Source organism: Pseudochaenichthys georgianus, chromosome 24 (genome assembly GCF_902827115.2).
Source record: "Pseudochaenichthys georgianus chromosome 24, fPseGeo1.2, whole genome shotgun sequence".
Classification (NCBI taxonomy): domain Eukaryota; kingdom Metazoa; phylum Chordata; class Actinopteri; order Perciformes; family Channichthyidae; genus Pseudochaenichthys; species Pseudochaenichthys georgianus.
The window spans coordinates 18,445,780-18,460,344 of NC_047526.1; the positions used below are offsets into that span (position 1 = coordinate 18,445,780).

At 40.9% G+C, this 14,565-nt stretch overlaps 1 protein-coding gene across 1 annotated transcript; it reads left to right on the forward strand.

Annotated features, from left to right (window-relative positions):
• Positions 1 to 1,223: 1,223 nt before the first annotated feature.
• Positions 1,224 to 14,263, forward strand: rnf217 (ring finger protein 217). Its single transcript, XM_034075883.1, has 7 exons — positions 1,224 to 2,309; positions 5,209 to 5,430; positions 6,154 to 6,318; positions 7,054 to 7,151; positions 7,229 to 7,332; positions 8,567 to 8,638; positions 9,757 to 14,263. The coding sequence occupies exons 1-7, from the start codon at positions 1,344 to 1,346 to the stop codon at positions 9,834 to 9,836; spliced, it is 1,707 nt and encodes a 568-aa protein (XP_033931774.1). The 5' UTR covers positions 1,224 to 1,343; the 3' UTR covers positions 9,837 to 14,263.
• Positions 14,264 to 14,565: the final 302 nt, after the last annotated feature.

The following is a 14,565-nucleotide window of genomic DNA, read 5'->3' on the forward strand; positions in this document are numbered from 1 at the left end:
CAGAAAAATGGTTTTACAGTAAAAAAAAAAAATATCTACCTTATTAAGAGAGAAAAAAGCCGGTGTGAAAGAAAAACCTTTTTTTATGATAGTTGCAATAGGCTAAGTTTAATGGAGTAAATGCTCAAAATTTGAAATACTATCCTGCAGAGCATCCCCATTTTGTAACCTGTTAAAAGTGGAACAGTACAATCCAGAAAAATGTCTGAAGGGTTTTTCAGGCTTTATGTAATAAGTGGATGACTTGCACTTGTATAGGCTTTTTTAAATAATGTGCATGTTCCACTAAAAGCAACTGGGCACAGCCAGGACAAGTAAAAGTATTACCATGCGTCTTGTGCCCTATGGCATTGATGAGGATTTGTAACGGAGCTAACATCCCATTTTACAGGCGCCCCACTTGAATGTATTCGAAAGTTGTGCCAACAGCGTTGAACGAAAACATTTCTCGGTCCAAATGACTTTCATTTGTATGTGTTCAAGTGTCACTCTGTCGGTATGAAACAAATTAAAGTTTTGGGGATTTAATAAAGATGAAAAGTGTGTGTGTGTGTGTGTGTTGCAATGAAAAGTAAGAAGAGAGCAACCGTTTGAACACTATATGTAGTCTCCTAGATAACTATAATCAGCATATCCTGTATATGCTTTGATATAAAGTATATCATAAATGTTTGGGAAACATTTTTCCAGTAGATAAAGGGATAAATTATACTATTTTTCATTACTTTACTAGGTCTCAGATATATACAAAACATGTCTCTGAAGTGTTTGGCTCTAAACACCAAACAGATCATTATTGCATCCCATAATCCCCTCTGTTTCAGCCATTCTTCAAAAGTACTGATTCTCTGTCTTTTACTTTAGATGAGAGATGATTTGGTTAAAAAGAACACAATGGTACTCTAGGTCGGAGATTCAGGTGATAAGGTGTGTGCGTGTGCGTGTGTGTGTGTGGTTGGGGGGGTTACCTTGGTTGGTGATTGGCTAATGGTTACACAAGCCAAAACATCGTTATAACATCATAAAGTGGCCATAGTCAGCTTATTTTCAGACAGGTTTTTATATAAATGGATCAGGACAAAAAGTGAGCAAATCTTTTTTCCTGAAACTTTCAGAATCTCTTTACACAGAGGGGACACATGTTGATGTATAACTTTGGCCTAGGTTGTTCTATTCATTTCTCTGATATTTGTGTTACCCCACCGCTAGGCTTCCCATCGGCCTATCGCTGCTCTCCTGCACGCTGACGCCGAGACCCGGAAGCAGCGAGCAGCCTGCTTTGTTTTGTTTTGGTAGTAGGAGTTGGGTAAGAGGTGGACAGGCCAGGAGAGACGCGCTGATAAATGGGGAGAGCCATATCGGGGATGGAAGATGACGGACCGATAACCGACGCCTGTACAATGCCGAGTTTTATCAGCAGTTTGGAGGAGGGGAGTGTGAAGTTGTCCCGCCGCTACCTGCCGACTGAAACTTCCTTTACGGACAGCAAAGTTGAGTGGTCGGTCAGAGATTTGAGCCGCCGTGTCACCAGGTCCACCTCGCGATTATCTCTGGACGGAGGTGAGCGGGACCCCGGGGAGAGGGATGCGAGGGGCAACAACAACAACAACTGCAACGGTAGCGGAGGAGAGAGGAGGAGAGCGAGCGCTGTCGAGATTTTGAGGAGGAATTTCGGGGTGTCAAAGTCTTCCTCTCTGTGTCTGAACACAAGCAGTCGGATGCCGCGCGGCGCAGAGCATGAACACACCGAGGGGATCGTTAATAACGACGTTTCAAACGGTTATGGAACGGAACGAGGCGAATGTAAAAAGTCGGAGCGTGAAACGGGCGAAGCGGGGACTAAAAACGAGCCCACCCTGCGCGAGGTTACCACTTCTGCTGTTCACGGAGTTGAATTTGTGAGCGTTACAGGTGAGCGTCGTTATGCATATGACAGTGACAGCAACACGGTCACTTTAGACGAGCCTTTTTACCCTAAAGAACACATCTATTGCACTGTGTACTGTATCGCTAACGACAGTCAACGAAAAGACGCTGAAATCACAGACGATGTCACCTCTGACGCAACAGAAATGGACTTTGAGGAAGAACAGGATGCGGGTTCGACTCCCGAACCGGCCTTGTACACATTGGAGGACCTGGTGGACCCTTTCGGGGACATGTCTCACCGGCTGTCCGTGGAGCAGGACGGTGCAGAGACTGCAATGCAGAGTTGCCGGGTGTGCCTGGAAGATGAAACCATCGCACCCCTGCCCTGCTGCAGGAAGGCCGTGTGCGATGCGTGTCTGAAACTCTACGTCAGCTCCCAGGTTGGTATAAGGGAGGGAGTGTGAGGGAAAAGGGGATTGTTTAGTGCTGCAGGGTGTCACAGTGCTGAGGTTGAGCCTGTCCCAGAAACCAGGCAGTGCTGGGTCAGCCAGCAGCTGGTGAAGCATCCACAACTAACACACACAATCTTCACTTGTGATATTTGGCCTGGAGCTGGCCTTGAACACTCTCACCCTACATGTTTTGATTATATGGGCTCTCTAATAAATGACGGACAACATTTAATGTAATAGTTTCTAAAATGTTACAGTGCAGCATCTGCACGTATCCTCAATTTGTGATGACAACTGTTATTTTTTTAATATGGGTCTCCAACAATGACACATTCTGCACTAAAATAGGATTATTTCCATGTCTCAGGCTCACCTATTGAAGGAAGATCTCACCATCAGATACCTTTCTTGTGTTCTGTTGTGTATTATTGGTCCAGTTATAATCCAACAACACACACACATGTTCTTCATCTTGTTCTCCATTGTTTCCTTCACTTCCCAAAATGCAGTTTGCTTGATGCCATAACATTTGCCTGAGCATTGAGCAGCAGTGGGTTTTAGGTAGTGGAGCAGCACCATGGCAAAGTAATTCTTTAATACAGCCAATAAAGGTCACAATGGGGACACAACAATGCATTCTGCAGCCACAACATATGTTTAGTAGGAGCTCCTGTGCATTGATTCTGCTCGCTACATGCACTCATAAGTCAAGGAATTCAATAATAGATGGATGAAAGATGAACTTCCTACTGAAGCTGCCATGGCAGTGGAGACTCAGCAATGTAAGGCATATTGCCAATCGCTGCTCCTTAACAGAGCTTAAGTGTTTCAGGACAGATTTGTATTTAAGTGCCTTGATCGTGAGCTGGTACTCATACTCATACGAGTTGTGCAGAAGTTACGATCTTAGGTCCTTTGCTACTGTTCCTATAATCTTCTTTAATCTGTTTGGATAAAACATTTGTTATCAGTCATCGCGACAGCAATTATCTTGCTTTGAAAGCAAGGCATGAACATTACTCACACAAACAAAGAGACAAGCAGGATCTCCGATAAGCACCCTGAGAATGAGATAAGGGCCCTGTAAACTCTCCTGTGTCGGCGGAATTTATTTTTCCATCGATGCACTGCAAAGTTTGTCAGCACTCATGCTTGCTGTTTACTCTCAATGGCTACAGTGAGCATTATGTCGAGAGAAATGCGGTCAAATGTCGATGGCACCCTGAGAGTAGGTCAGTGCCTCCTCAAATGAAAGCAACTGTGTTGTGCTTATTTTAAAAGCTATATATACAAATATATAGTTCCTTACAATCTAGTTTAATATGCCTTAACATAAGGTGTTTAGATTGAATCTCTACATTGCCTTATCAGATGATCTCCTTTTCCTCTTTACTGGCATGTTCCAAGTGACATTTAAACTGAATGTTTGTATAATATTATTCATCTTCTTTAATACATTCAACATGGGACATGTCCTTTAAATAATTCACTCTGGTTTTGATTTAAAGGTTCATCTTTTATGATGCATATCAAATAATCTACAGGTCAGGACACTAAAAAGAAGATTCATACATGTTCATCTTAAATGCAACATGTTGCTGCCCTAATCTTTAACTGATTTAAGTACACCTCAGAACGCAAATACTACAATTTGATCACTGCTGTAATAGTTCAAACAGCACCATCATGTGCACAAACCATACAGCCATATAGACGCTATACTGTCAGCACATTGACACTACATAGCACTATCTTTAGCTTTAACCGAGCCTATCGTCATACTGTCCTGGGACAAACATTGTAAGCTTAATTGTTTTACTGCTTTTATCACATTACGGCTTTATGTTGGCTCATGTTTCGCCCCACATTTTAACACCACACATGCATCTGGCAGCAGTCCTAACTGGTCCAACCAGTCTGGCAGTGGTCATCGTCACAGCGTCACTTTTGTGACAACAACACATCAGCTCTCTCTCTCTCAGAGGATGCATTTTCATAACTATATGACAAGCTTTGAGTCTGCGTGTACGTGCTGTGGGGGTTGTTGGGTGTAACGATATGCTATTGTTCTTTGCTTTCTCTATGCTGACATTTTCACACAAGCCTCCACAGACACACACAAAGAGAAAAGGCCTTATCATGTGTCGGTACAACTGGTCTCACGGGCTGTAATGGATTCAATGTGAAAAATAAGCAGGAAGAGAGTTAGAGACCCAGAGAAGCCGCGATGGCCTGGGAGGAAATGCAAATAAAAAAGAGAACTTGATGGTGAAAAGGAAGTTGGATCTTGACTGTATGTAAAGTCAGATGAGATTAAATCTGCAACACACAAACACGGGTCCTGTTTTGGTTTTAATTTAACCCAGGTGTGAACTTTATGTCAGCAATGTGCTAGGAGGCTGTTTCATCAAATAATTGGGTAAGGGATTATGAAATAGTGCATCTTGAACAATATCAATTTTTTTTTTGTTTTATGAATATATTTTCACACATTTGAATAATTTTGTATGAGTAATTATTTCCAATTTTAAATATGTTATGTTCACTGTGGCTGTGTGATGTTAGCTCAATGTGTGTGTGTTTGATACATATTACCTTCCTCTCTCACCACTGCCTCGTTCAGCCCTTCACTCATCTACCTCTTACTCCCTCTTTGCTTGGGTCAATTATTAACCATTCCCATATCAGTAGTATGGAAATATTCCGGATTTGAAAGTGAGAAACCACCACGAAAAACAAAGACAGATTCAAATAGTTGAGCAGGTGATGTTGAAAGATATGCTTAACATTGTAGTGTTACTGTCACACACACTTGTGTTGTTTACCTTGTAGGTATTATAGTAAACATGCCTGGATCAATATGAATTTGTTTTTACTTGTTTCCCAGGTGCGAGTTGCCAAATCTTACATCAGCTGTCCGATCCCAGAGTGCAGCGGCTACCTGGACGAGGAAGTGGTGATTTCCCATTTAGCCAATGAAGACGTGGCAAAATACCGTTACTTCCTGGAGCTGAGTCAGCTGGACTCGAGCACCAAACCCTGCCCCCAGTGCAGTGAGTTCACCTCGCTAAAGAACCAGAACCACAGCCACTCCGAGCACAAGTACAAGGTGAGATGACAGTTCCGAAACTCCAACACAAGGAATAAACATGAGAAAACGGCAGATTAGAGCTGAAAGATAATGGCCAAAACGATATTTAGGATTACTTGGTTTATTGAGATCATGATCATTAATCAGGATTAGTCGGCATGCAGCATGACGGCTCTCCAAAATCAAATATAGTCCAAAACATCTTAAGTGTTTTTCATATGGAGCTGCGTTTTCTATGAGCATTGAACACATTTTAAACGCCATTATTACACGACTAAGTTGAATACTTGACTCTGATTGGCAAATTCTGACTTTGCAGAGGTTATTAGTACTTGATAGCACACCGCTGCTAAGCATAACTTCACCGTTGCTAAGGAGGATCAAGTTAGAGAAGAGAAGAGGTTAGATCATTGGATGTCAGTGAAATCACCACAGGAAGTAATAACTAACAGGAACACGGTATGGGCTTCTCTGGTATTGTTTAAGGACTTGTTGGTGGAGAGGAGACTGTGAACAGACTTGGACAGTTCCAAAAATCCTCGATTAGTGCTGCCGTCATTCTTAGTTACGTTGTTGTTGCCACAGTTCCAGCCTCTGCACATTATCCCCTTACGATCATGTTCATTCAATTGTGTAAACAGTGATTATGTTTTAATAAGATTAATTGCGCAAACCTATATCTAACTTTTATGTTAAAAAGTAACACAAGCCTTGATGCACTTTATTCTGTTCCTTCTATAGATCCTGTGTAGCAATTGCCAGTTCGTGTGGTGCTTTAAGTGCCACGCGCCATGGCACAACGGGGTCAAATGTCGCGAGTACAGGAAAGGAGACAAGCTGCTTCGAAACTGGGCGAGTGTCATAGAACACGGACAGAGAAACGCCCAGAAATGTCCGCATTGCAAGGTAAGGACACAAGTTATTCTGATACCGCGGAACCACGCACAATGCTGAACCTGGCCACCATGTGAGGTGGCTGAAGGTTGACTGATGGACGATGGAAACAATGCAGAAGAAACGAATCAATGAGGAGAAGCACAAGAGCACATAGTGGATGATAGATGGGGGAGCTATCGAGAAGTAGATGGGTGCTCAGATTTAAAGTGCATGTGGAACAGCAGCAGGCAGTAAACATATTGGGGAAATAATGATGCCACTGCTGCACAATCTGGAAGACTCACTGGCATCTCTTTCACAGTCATAAAACAAGTCTGCCCAATATCTAATTTGACTGTCAGAACATGACTACAGCAGATGTAGACTTGGCTAATTGCCGGTTTGTGGGAACTGTTCTATGCTCACAGCAGCAACGCTTTCCATGTGTGTGGCAATTTGCTCTCATGCTGTGCTTTGCTGGAAAAGAAGCTGAGGAAAGGCTCAATATATAGTAAAGGCAGCCAAATAGCACAGATCCATTACTGCTGCATGCATATTGCAGTGCAGTTCAATACATGCTGAAGCAGATGCTTATAGTGTGAGTGTTGGAAAAGTGAATCCATTTAACAATGAACTGAGCTGATCTTGAGAAGGAAAGCATAATGACATATTCAAATTGTGTCCCAGCTCGAAAGAGTAAAATAACTATTTTTAATATAATGTTTAATTAACACCCTTATTTTCTTGCTTCGTCTACTTCTATAGATCCACATTCAGCGCACAGAGGGGTGTGATCACATGACGTGTACGCAGTGTAACACTAACTTCTGCTACCGCTGTGGGGAGCGCTACCGGCACCTAAGGTATCAGACTCTTTTACTCCGAGTGCCTTTTCCACCTCTTTATTTCCAATAATGTTCATGAATCTTCCTGTCTTCAGGTTTTTTGGGGACCATACATCCAACCTCAGCGTGTTTGGATGCAAGTATCGCTATCTACCTGACAGACCTCACCTGAGGCGGCTAATTAGAGGGTCGGTCTGTGGTAAGTGTGTGAGTCTGTACGTCCTTTATACTGAAACTCATTAACCTCTGTTAGTTGAAGATTGTTGTGGTGCTGTTTAACGGCGTGGCTCTAAGGATAATGATGAAGCTTGAATCTCAAAAACTTGAAGGGTGTCTGTGACGTCTTGCATTCATGGTCCCCAGAGGATAAACCCTCCTACTATTAATTATTCACCTTTTGCCAGTTTAAGTCAACTTTGTGTCCAGTACTCCCATTTTTGACAAAATTCTTCTTAGACTATTGCCATTCCAATCAGCTGTACTTGTATGTATTGCTTATTAGCACATTTACACTTAAGCAAGATAGCTACAAATATTAGCATTTAGCTTAAACACCTTTCGTACAGCCATAAAGATATACTGGCATGTCCGTAGACTTGTTTATTCTTAGCACACTGTGATGAAGTGCATATTCACACTTTCAGTTTGACAGCTACTCTGCCTTTGGTTCAGATGTTTTCCAATATGTAATTTAATAGATTGAATGGGTAATTTGGCAATGAACTGACTTGACTTCCTGGTGTACCAACATTCCTTTAAAAAAACTTGTATCGTTGCCAAAACATATTCTGCCATGTTTCACTCAGCAGTGGATTATAATTGAGGGTAAGATACAAAACGTAGCAGTGTCATTTAACCTATCACGCACTGGATATAGTCCAAATGTGTTGTTGCTGCCAGCCCAACTTATCTGTGACTTGAATGAATTGATAGCAACACTTCCATTACACTTCACACTTGTAGCGGCCACTGTGGAAAGCTTTGTAATGAAGTGTGAAAAGCATTATGTTGGTTCTAATCATCCGTACATAGTTATCACATGTCTGCATCGGCAAGCCTTCAGGAAGCTGAGAGGTGTGTTTGGCTCTGCTCTCCATGACTGCTACAGCTAGTTCTATCAGCTTGTTGAACTGGGAGCTCATTTGTCATTTAACAAGAAGCACTTAGCAATTACTGCGCTCATCGCTGCCTTCATGACGTGGACTGTTAGCGGCACAGATTCTGCATTTAATAAGGGACATCTTAGTTTGAACAGAATTTCCCCTAAAGTCTGCTCATTCAAATTCAGGCCCTGAAGGCATCTTACATTTTTTGCAACATTCATTAACATTTAAACAAAACTAAACAACATGCATTTTGAAGTTGTATTCTTTCTGAAAGGAGCATTTATTCATTATTGATTAATGTTTTTCTCTCTCTGTTGTTCTCTGCAGGCACTAAGGTGCTGATAGCTCCTGTGGTCACTCTGCTGGTCGTGGTGCTCGGAGCTTTCGCACTGGTGATAGGTAACACCATTACGCACATGAACACACACATGAACACACACATGCACACACACATGAACACACACATGCACATACATCAGTGGGAAAGCTCCAGAGAGAAGAGCTAACGGATAGCAGCTAAATGGTTTGACTGTTTTACAGATACTGTCTTCATAACTCAAACAAGTCATGCCACAACTATTGTTGCCTTGATACAAAATTAGAAAGGCAGTTCTCATTTATTCCATGACTAATCTAGAGGATAGGACTTTTTTCCCGATTGTAAAAAACATCATTTTAACCCATTAAAGATTTATGGATATACAGTTTGTTGCTAGATGATCAACATGTAGTTTCTGCATGAAAAGGGGAACCGCTAGTTACAATTAACTGTTTTATTAAGTAAAACAACCAAAGACAACTGAAGCAGGACCCGCTAGTGGCATGCACAACTTAAAAGATGAGCGAGAAATACGAGAAAATCACATTTATGTAAGATTTGTTTAAAAAAAAAAAAAAAAAATACAATATCAGTACTATGAAAATATTCTGCTCAAGAAAGTACGTAGTTGACCAGAACAATTATATGTGGTCTTCCTTAATTCATATAGCAGAAAAGTAAAATCACAAGGTCAGTTTCTGCAATAAGGCAGGAGCAATTTGATAATATGCATGCAATTCTCAGTTTGATGTCGTCCCGTAAGAGAAGTAACCACTATTTGTTCTAAAAATCCAGATTATCTCTCTGTGCTTTTACTTCCTGAAAACACTCTGCCAGCCCTCTGTAGTATCGTGAACTATTGATGCCAGAGCTGAACTGTAATTAGTGTTAATCTCGTTTCCGTGTCTGTGCGTCTGACAGATGATCCTCTGCGGGGTAACACGCCGTGTTGGCAGATTCACATGTATTATCATCGTTATTACAATCTCTCATGTTCAGCTTAATTAATTTCACATAATGGCAAAATCTATAGGCTGTGTGCTGTAAAACGGAATAATCAAATAAAACACTCATGAGAGCTCAACATTAACAGAGGACTCAAGACTTATATTGCACATAAATGGAGTGTTAATTAAGATAAGTACAATTAGAGGGGTAGTTTGCTCTAATTCAAACGGCTCCTCTCTTCCTCGTGCAGGTTTGGTAGTCTTCCCGGTCTACTATGTGTGTAAGAAGAGGAAGAAGCAGCGCTCGCAGGGCTCGGGGCGGTGGATCTAACTGAAACCTGCACTTCATCTAGACCACACACACACACACACGCGCTTGAAAGACGACGCCCACATCTCCTCAGGGATGAACAAGCCAGCCTGAGTCATCGCAAAAGTCTTGGAAGGAACATCAGAGAAAACGCAATGGCAATGTGACCTTGTAAGGTGGAAGGAGGTAAAGCGAGGCCTGGATTATCACACTCTGTCACTTGGAAAACATTTGTCTCTCACTGGAACACTGCTGCAAAAGGAATGCAGGATATTTCTATAAAAAAAAGGCAAGTTAAGCTGACTCATGGAGCAAACACTGTCTTGCGGTATGCTCTTCACATGATGGACGTGTTTGAATCCCCCTCCATCCCCCACTGAATCTCCCAGCTGTCACATGTGCAAGCGTTTCACTTCAGTCACACACTTCACAGCATCCATCCTGCAGGAGAACAAATCAAAACAAACGTGATTCAGTTTGTGTTTACACCCGCACTTGTGAGACGGTGCTCAGAAAGCAGCCTTTTGTCAGCCTGATATGAAGACAGTATGGATAATTCAAAGGTTTAAATGTTTCAGAGTTGGAATTAAAGTATGGACACTGATGGAAAGTGATGGGAGGAGCTCATCGATGAATAGCAGAGAAATGGGAGGAGCTAATATCTTCTTCTTCTTCAGTTGACTAAAGATGGAAACTTTTTGGACCCAAGCCATGATGGAAAAATGTGTTCTCAAAAAAGCTGGACATTTGAATTAGATGTTGACAATTCCTACTGCTATTCGGGGTCTTTGACATCGACACACTATTCACATTCAAATGAAAGAATGTGGTACTCATCCATTCTTTGGCTCAGATTGACTCCTAGTTTTGAAAGCTGTACCCACCATCATTTAACAAAACGTGGTCATGTTTGCAGGGAATATTTAGCCGATGAACCCCTAAATGACACATTAGAAAGTTACATTTTGCTAAGCCTCGGTTGTTTCATGTTGTGGTTCTAAATCATCTCCTCCTTTATGCTTTCTTCCTCCCTTTTCCCCTTCCGTTGGACAGTGGCTCACACATGCCGTCTGCCCGTACCTGCATCATCAGAAAAGAAACGAGCTGCTGTGCGGCAATCGTGCCAAAACAAAATCGCTGAACAGAAGGTCAACACTGTCTCTTTGTTAGCTTTCTTTGTTATTATTTTTTAGGGGCTGCTTGTTGCGGAGGTGTCGGGCGGTGCTGCTGCTGTCGGTGTGTGGTGGAGTCTGCATACAGAAATATAGGAGGAGTGTAGGATATGCATTAGATAGCTACAGATGCCTAGAATTAAAATGATGGAACACACTATTGCAAATGGTATCCATAGAGGAATAGAATATATTAGATTTGACTTTGTAGTGGGTGATGGTTTGCTGAGAAGCACGCCGGTTGTTAGATTTCAAGAAGAGGATATCATCATGTGCACTGAAGTGTGTTAGGATACATTTGGATGATTATTTTTAGACAATCAGGTTTTTAATAATTGATGCGTAGAGGTTGGTTTGCTTCTGGTTTGTGCAGTGATTCTGTTCAGAGGAGGTCTGTCTGTTATAAGGGTTTGGATAGTGACATATCGGCTTTTAACGTGCACTATAATACTCAGTCACACACACAGCGCTGCCAGGAAACAGGAGATTTTCAAGAGCTTTAAAGGTCGTCACCTGGCTGCAGCCTGCTTGCTGTTCCTCACTTATCCTTCCTGCTGTCCGCCTTAAGTGTTGAACAAGAGTGCACGTCCACTGAAGAAAGAAAAATAAATTGTTTTTCTTTTGATGCTCCATTATGAGACTTCTATGGAGATGTTTAAGAAATGTGCAGCACAATATATCGGCACATAAACTATGCTAGAAAAATATAAAGATTGATCAAATTATGCAATAATTCTTCACATGCGAGTTCAATGCATTTTTAAATCTGCGGTGGTTTCCAGTGGAAGACTTCAAGAGTGTTACAGCACATTTCGTCACTGAATCTTCACTGAAAGCAGGATTAAAGGCCTGAAGGAAAAGCAGGGTTGATGTTCGTGCATGTGACTTGTCTTTATCCCAGGGAATGGATCTGACACCGATTCTGTCAAGTGCAGTCAAACTGTAGAATATATTGTTACACACTGATTTGAGTAGATCCTGGGATTAAATCAGCTCTCAGGGAGTTTGTTTTATGTTCACTGTACCCAGAGAATTGTTTCCCCAGAGCCGTTTTGCAACCATATTTGATTACAGGAAGTGAAGTCACTGTAGTGTCAGAAGAGATCCATATTTCCGTCTGTGTTTCCCATCGTGATTCAGTTGTTTTTGTGAACTTTGCTCGGGGGTCTGGTGACTAAAAATGGAACAAGAGAATATGAATTGGTAACACAGCACGGGGAAGTGAACCGTGTAAGCTATTCTCATAAACATGACATGTATCTTATTAACTATTATTCACTTCTCCATGCGTACGTGTTAATCTTACTGCTCGGCTAGTACTACACTGACAGGTTGACCTGATTTTGTTTGTGTGAATGAAATATGAGTGACAGTGTGTGGGCAGATTATTTTTCATTCTACTATTACCACAGCTTTTAAGCACAAACTGTTGTCCTGCAGTTTACATTGTACCAGCAATGTTATCAAATGGCATCTTTGATACTTAATTTCTAATTATATAGTTCAGTATAAACACCAAAAATGTCGTCAAATAACATTTTAGGAGCGTTTAGTTTTATTGGTCTTATTTTCACTCACTGGCATACATCCATTTAAATATGAATTTGTGCTACCTAGGGATGTCACGAGAACCAATCATCGGCACCGAGTTGTTGCCATACATTCAGATAAATGTTACTTGTACTTGTTTTGGTCAGTAGTTCGGGCTCAACCCAACGTCAACCTGTCATCCTATGAATGATAGAACATTTGTTTAAAGTGCAGGGAACATTGCACTGTGCTGCATTCAGTCAATTATAAGTTAACGTTATCACCGTGTGCTCAAATGTAGTCTAGTAAAACCTCACATTTTCAGGGAAACTTTAATAAAGATATTTTCCCCAGCAATATCAAATAGATGTTATATTTGTTATTAGATTTAGGGGTATATGACCTGACCTCTTAACATGAACAAATTACACAAACGTGGTAAAGTAGTGTAGGTTGAAGTCCATTTAATGAATGTTGACGTACATAATATTCTGTTTTATTTTTTTATTTATTGTGGTATCTAATCGCTAACGTGGGGTTTCACTGGTTGGCGATTACATTTCTGGTATCGTGACATCCCTAGTCTCACCTGGTTACAGCTTCAGGACAAATGTTGTTCCCTTGGCCAACCCCTTATACCAGATTGATTTCACTTTGATCAGTAGAAACGTGTGTTGAGTCTGCTCATGTAAAGATGCCATCATTGCTTTGTTTTGTTTTTGTATGCTTGCATAATACTGACTTGAATTTTTTTTAAATATTGAGCAACTGTTTGGGTAATGCTGAACCTTTTTTAAAAGTTGCTCAATAACAAATCATTTGTTGCAATGAGCATTATTGAAGCCAATGATTTGTTTCCCTTTGCTGGGGTTTATTGGCTGGCTGATTCCCCCGGCCTGTTTTGTTTGTGTTACAATCCCAGTGATAGTGGCATAAGTATGCAATAGTGCCTTCACAGCCATTCTAGATCAGGGTGGGCCAACCTGTGGTTTGGTGACTCCAAAGATTACGAATAGGGGTACAATCTATCAAACCCTGATTAAGATATGTGTAAGAACAGCTAAAGAAAAGCAAATGTTTTAAATTATTCAACTCTAATGTATGAGAAACCACTGTAAATTATATATGTAAGGATCTCTTACCCCAAGGTACAGGAAAATGTGCAGTGCAATCAGATATATGAATGTATTTTAAATAGCTTAAGATAAAACCAAACCTCTAAAATGTTACAGGTAACCATAATACAGGTTGTCAGCTGTATCCCAAACACTATTATAGTTTTGCACAAGGTCAACTGTCACTTTATTTGGGCTCATATGAACCTCCCCGTTCGTCCTCTGAAGGTTAAAAAGACCTTTGATGGCTGTCATGAGGCAGCAAAATGCTCAGAAAAGGAAGTGGTTATATGAAAACGCTGTGTCATTTTAGTGACAGTATAACATAGTTTGATTTTAACTCAGGAGGCCTGTGAATATTTGTTTTGCTTTAAATGGTGTGGCATCAGTAACATTAGGATGCATTTTCACAAAAAATACATGCCCACGTTGTTTGTCTACACACTGCTTTGTTTCGAGTGTATTTTCTATTTAAAAAAACATCTTAAACTTGATAACTGTGCGACTTGTTTGCACTTTCTTCCACCGTTAAAGACTTCTGCTGATATTATTACACACTTAACCAGGAACAAAAATGGTTTTCTTCAAAGGATCTGATGAAGAATACATTAAACTGGGTCAAATGCCAAAATGGTCTGGTTTGACTGTTTTGTTTGATATGGACACATTTGTTTTTCACATATAACATGTTGTGAGTCACAGCCAGTCTCCTTTAATGACTGTCTGTTTGGGAATCAGTGACATCATCCCCTCCTGTTGTGATTACAGTTTCCTGTCAGCAGGGGTCATAAGTGCACTGCAGGTTGCACAACCGTATTGTCTTGATTTGTATTTTTGGAATATGCAATGCAGATACAAAGAAACATGCATTGTCATAGTACGAAATAATATAACATTATAAATAAAAACGTACTTGAACGTATTACTAGTATA

Excerpts from the sequence above, each read along its gene's own strand:
- rnf217 (XM_034075883.1), top strand. The coding sequence starts at position 1,344 with ATGGGGAGAGCCATATCGGGGATGGAAGATGACGGACCGATAACCGAC. Across the intron at positions 6,319-7,053 it reads AGAAATGTCCGCATTGCAAG|ATCCACATTCAGCGCACAGA; the intron begins GTAAGGACACAA and ends CTACTTCTATAG. Across the intron at positions 7,333-8,566 it reads AATTAGAGGGTCGGTCTGTG|GCACTAAGGTGCTGATAGCT; the intron begins GTAAGTGTGTGA and ends TGTTCTCTGCAG.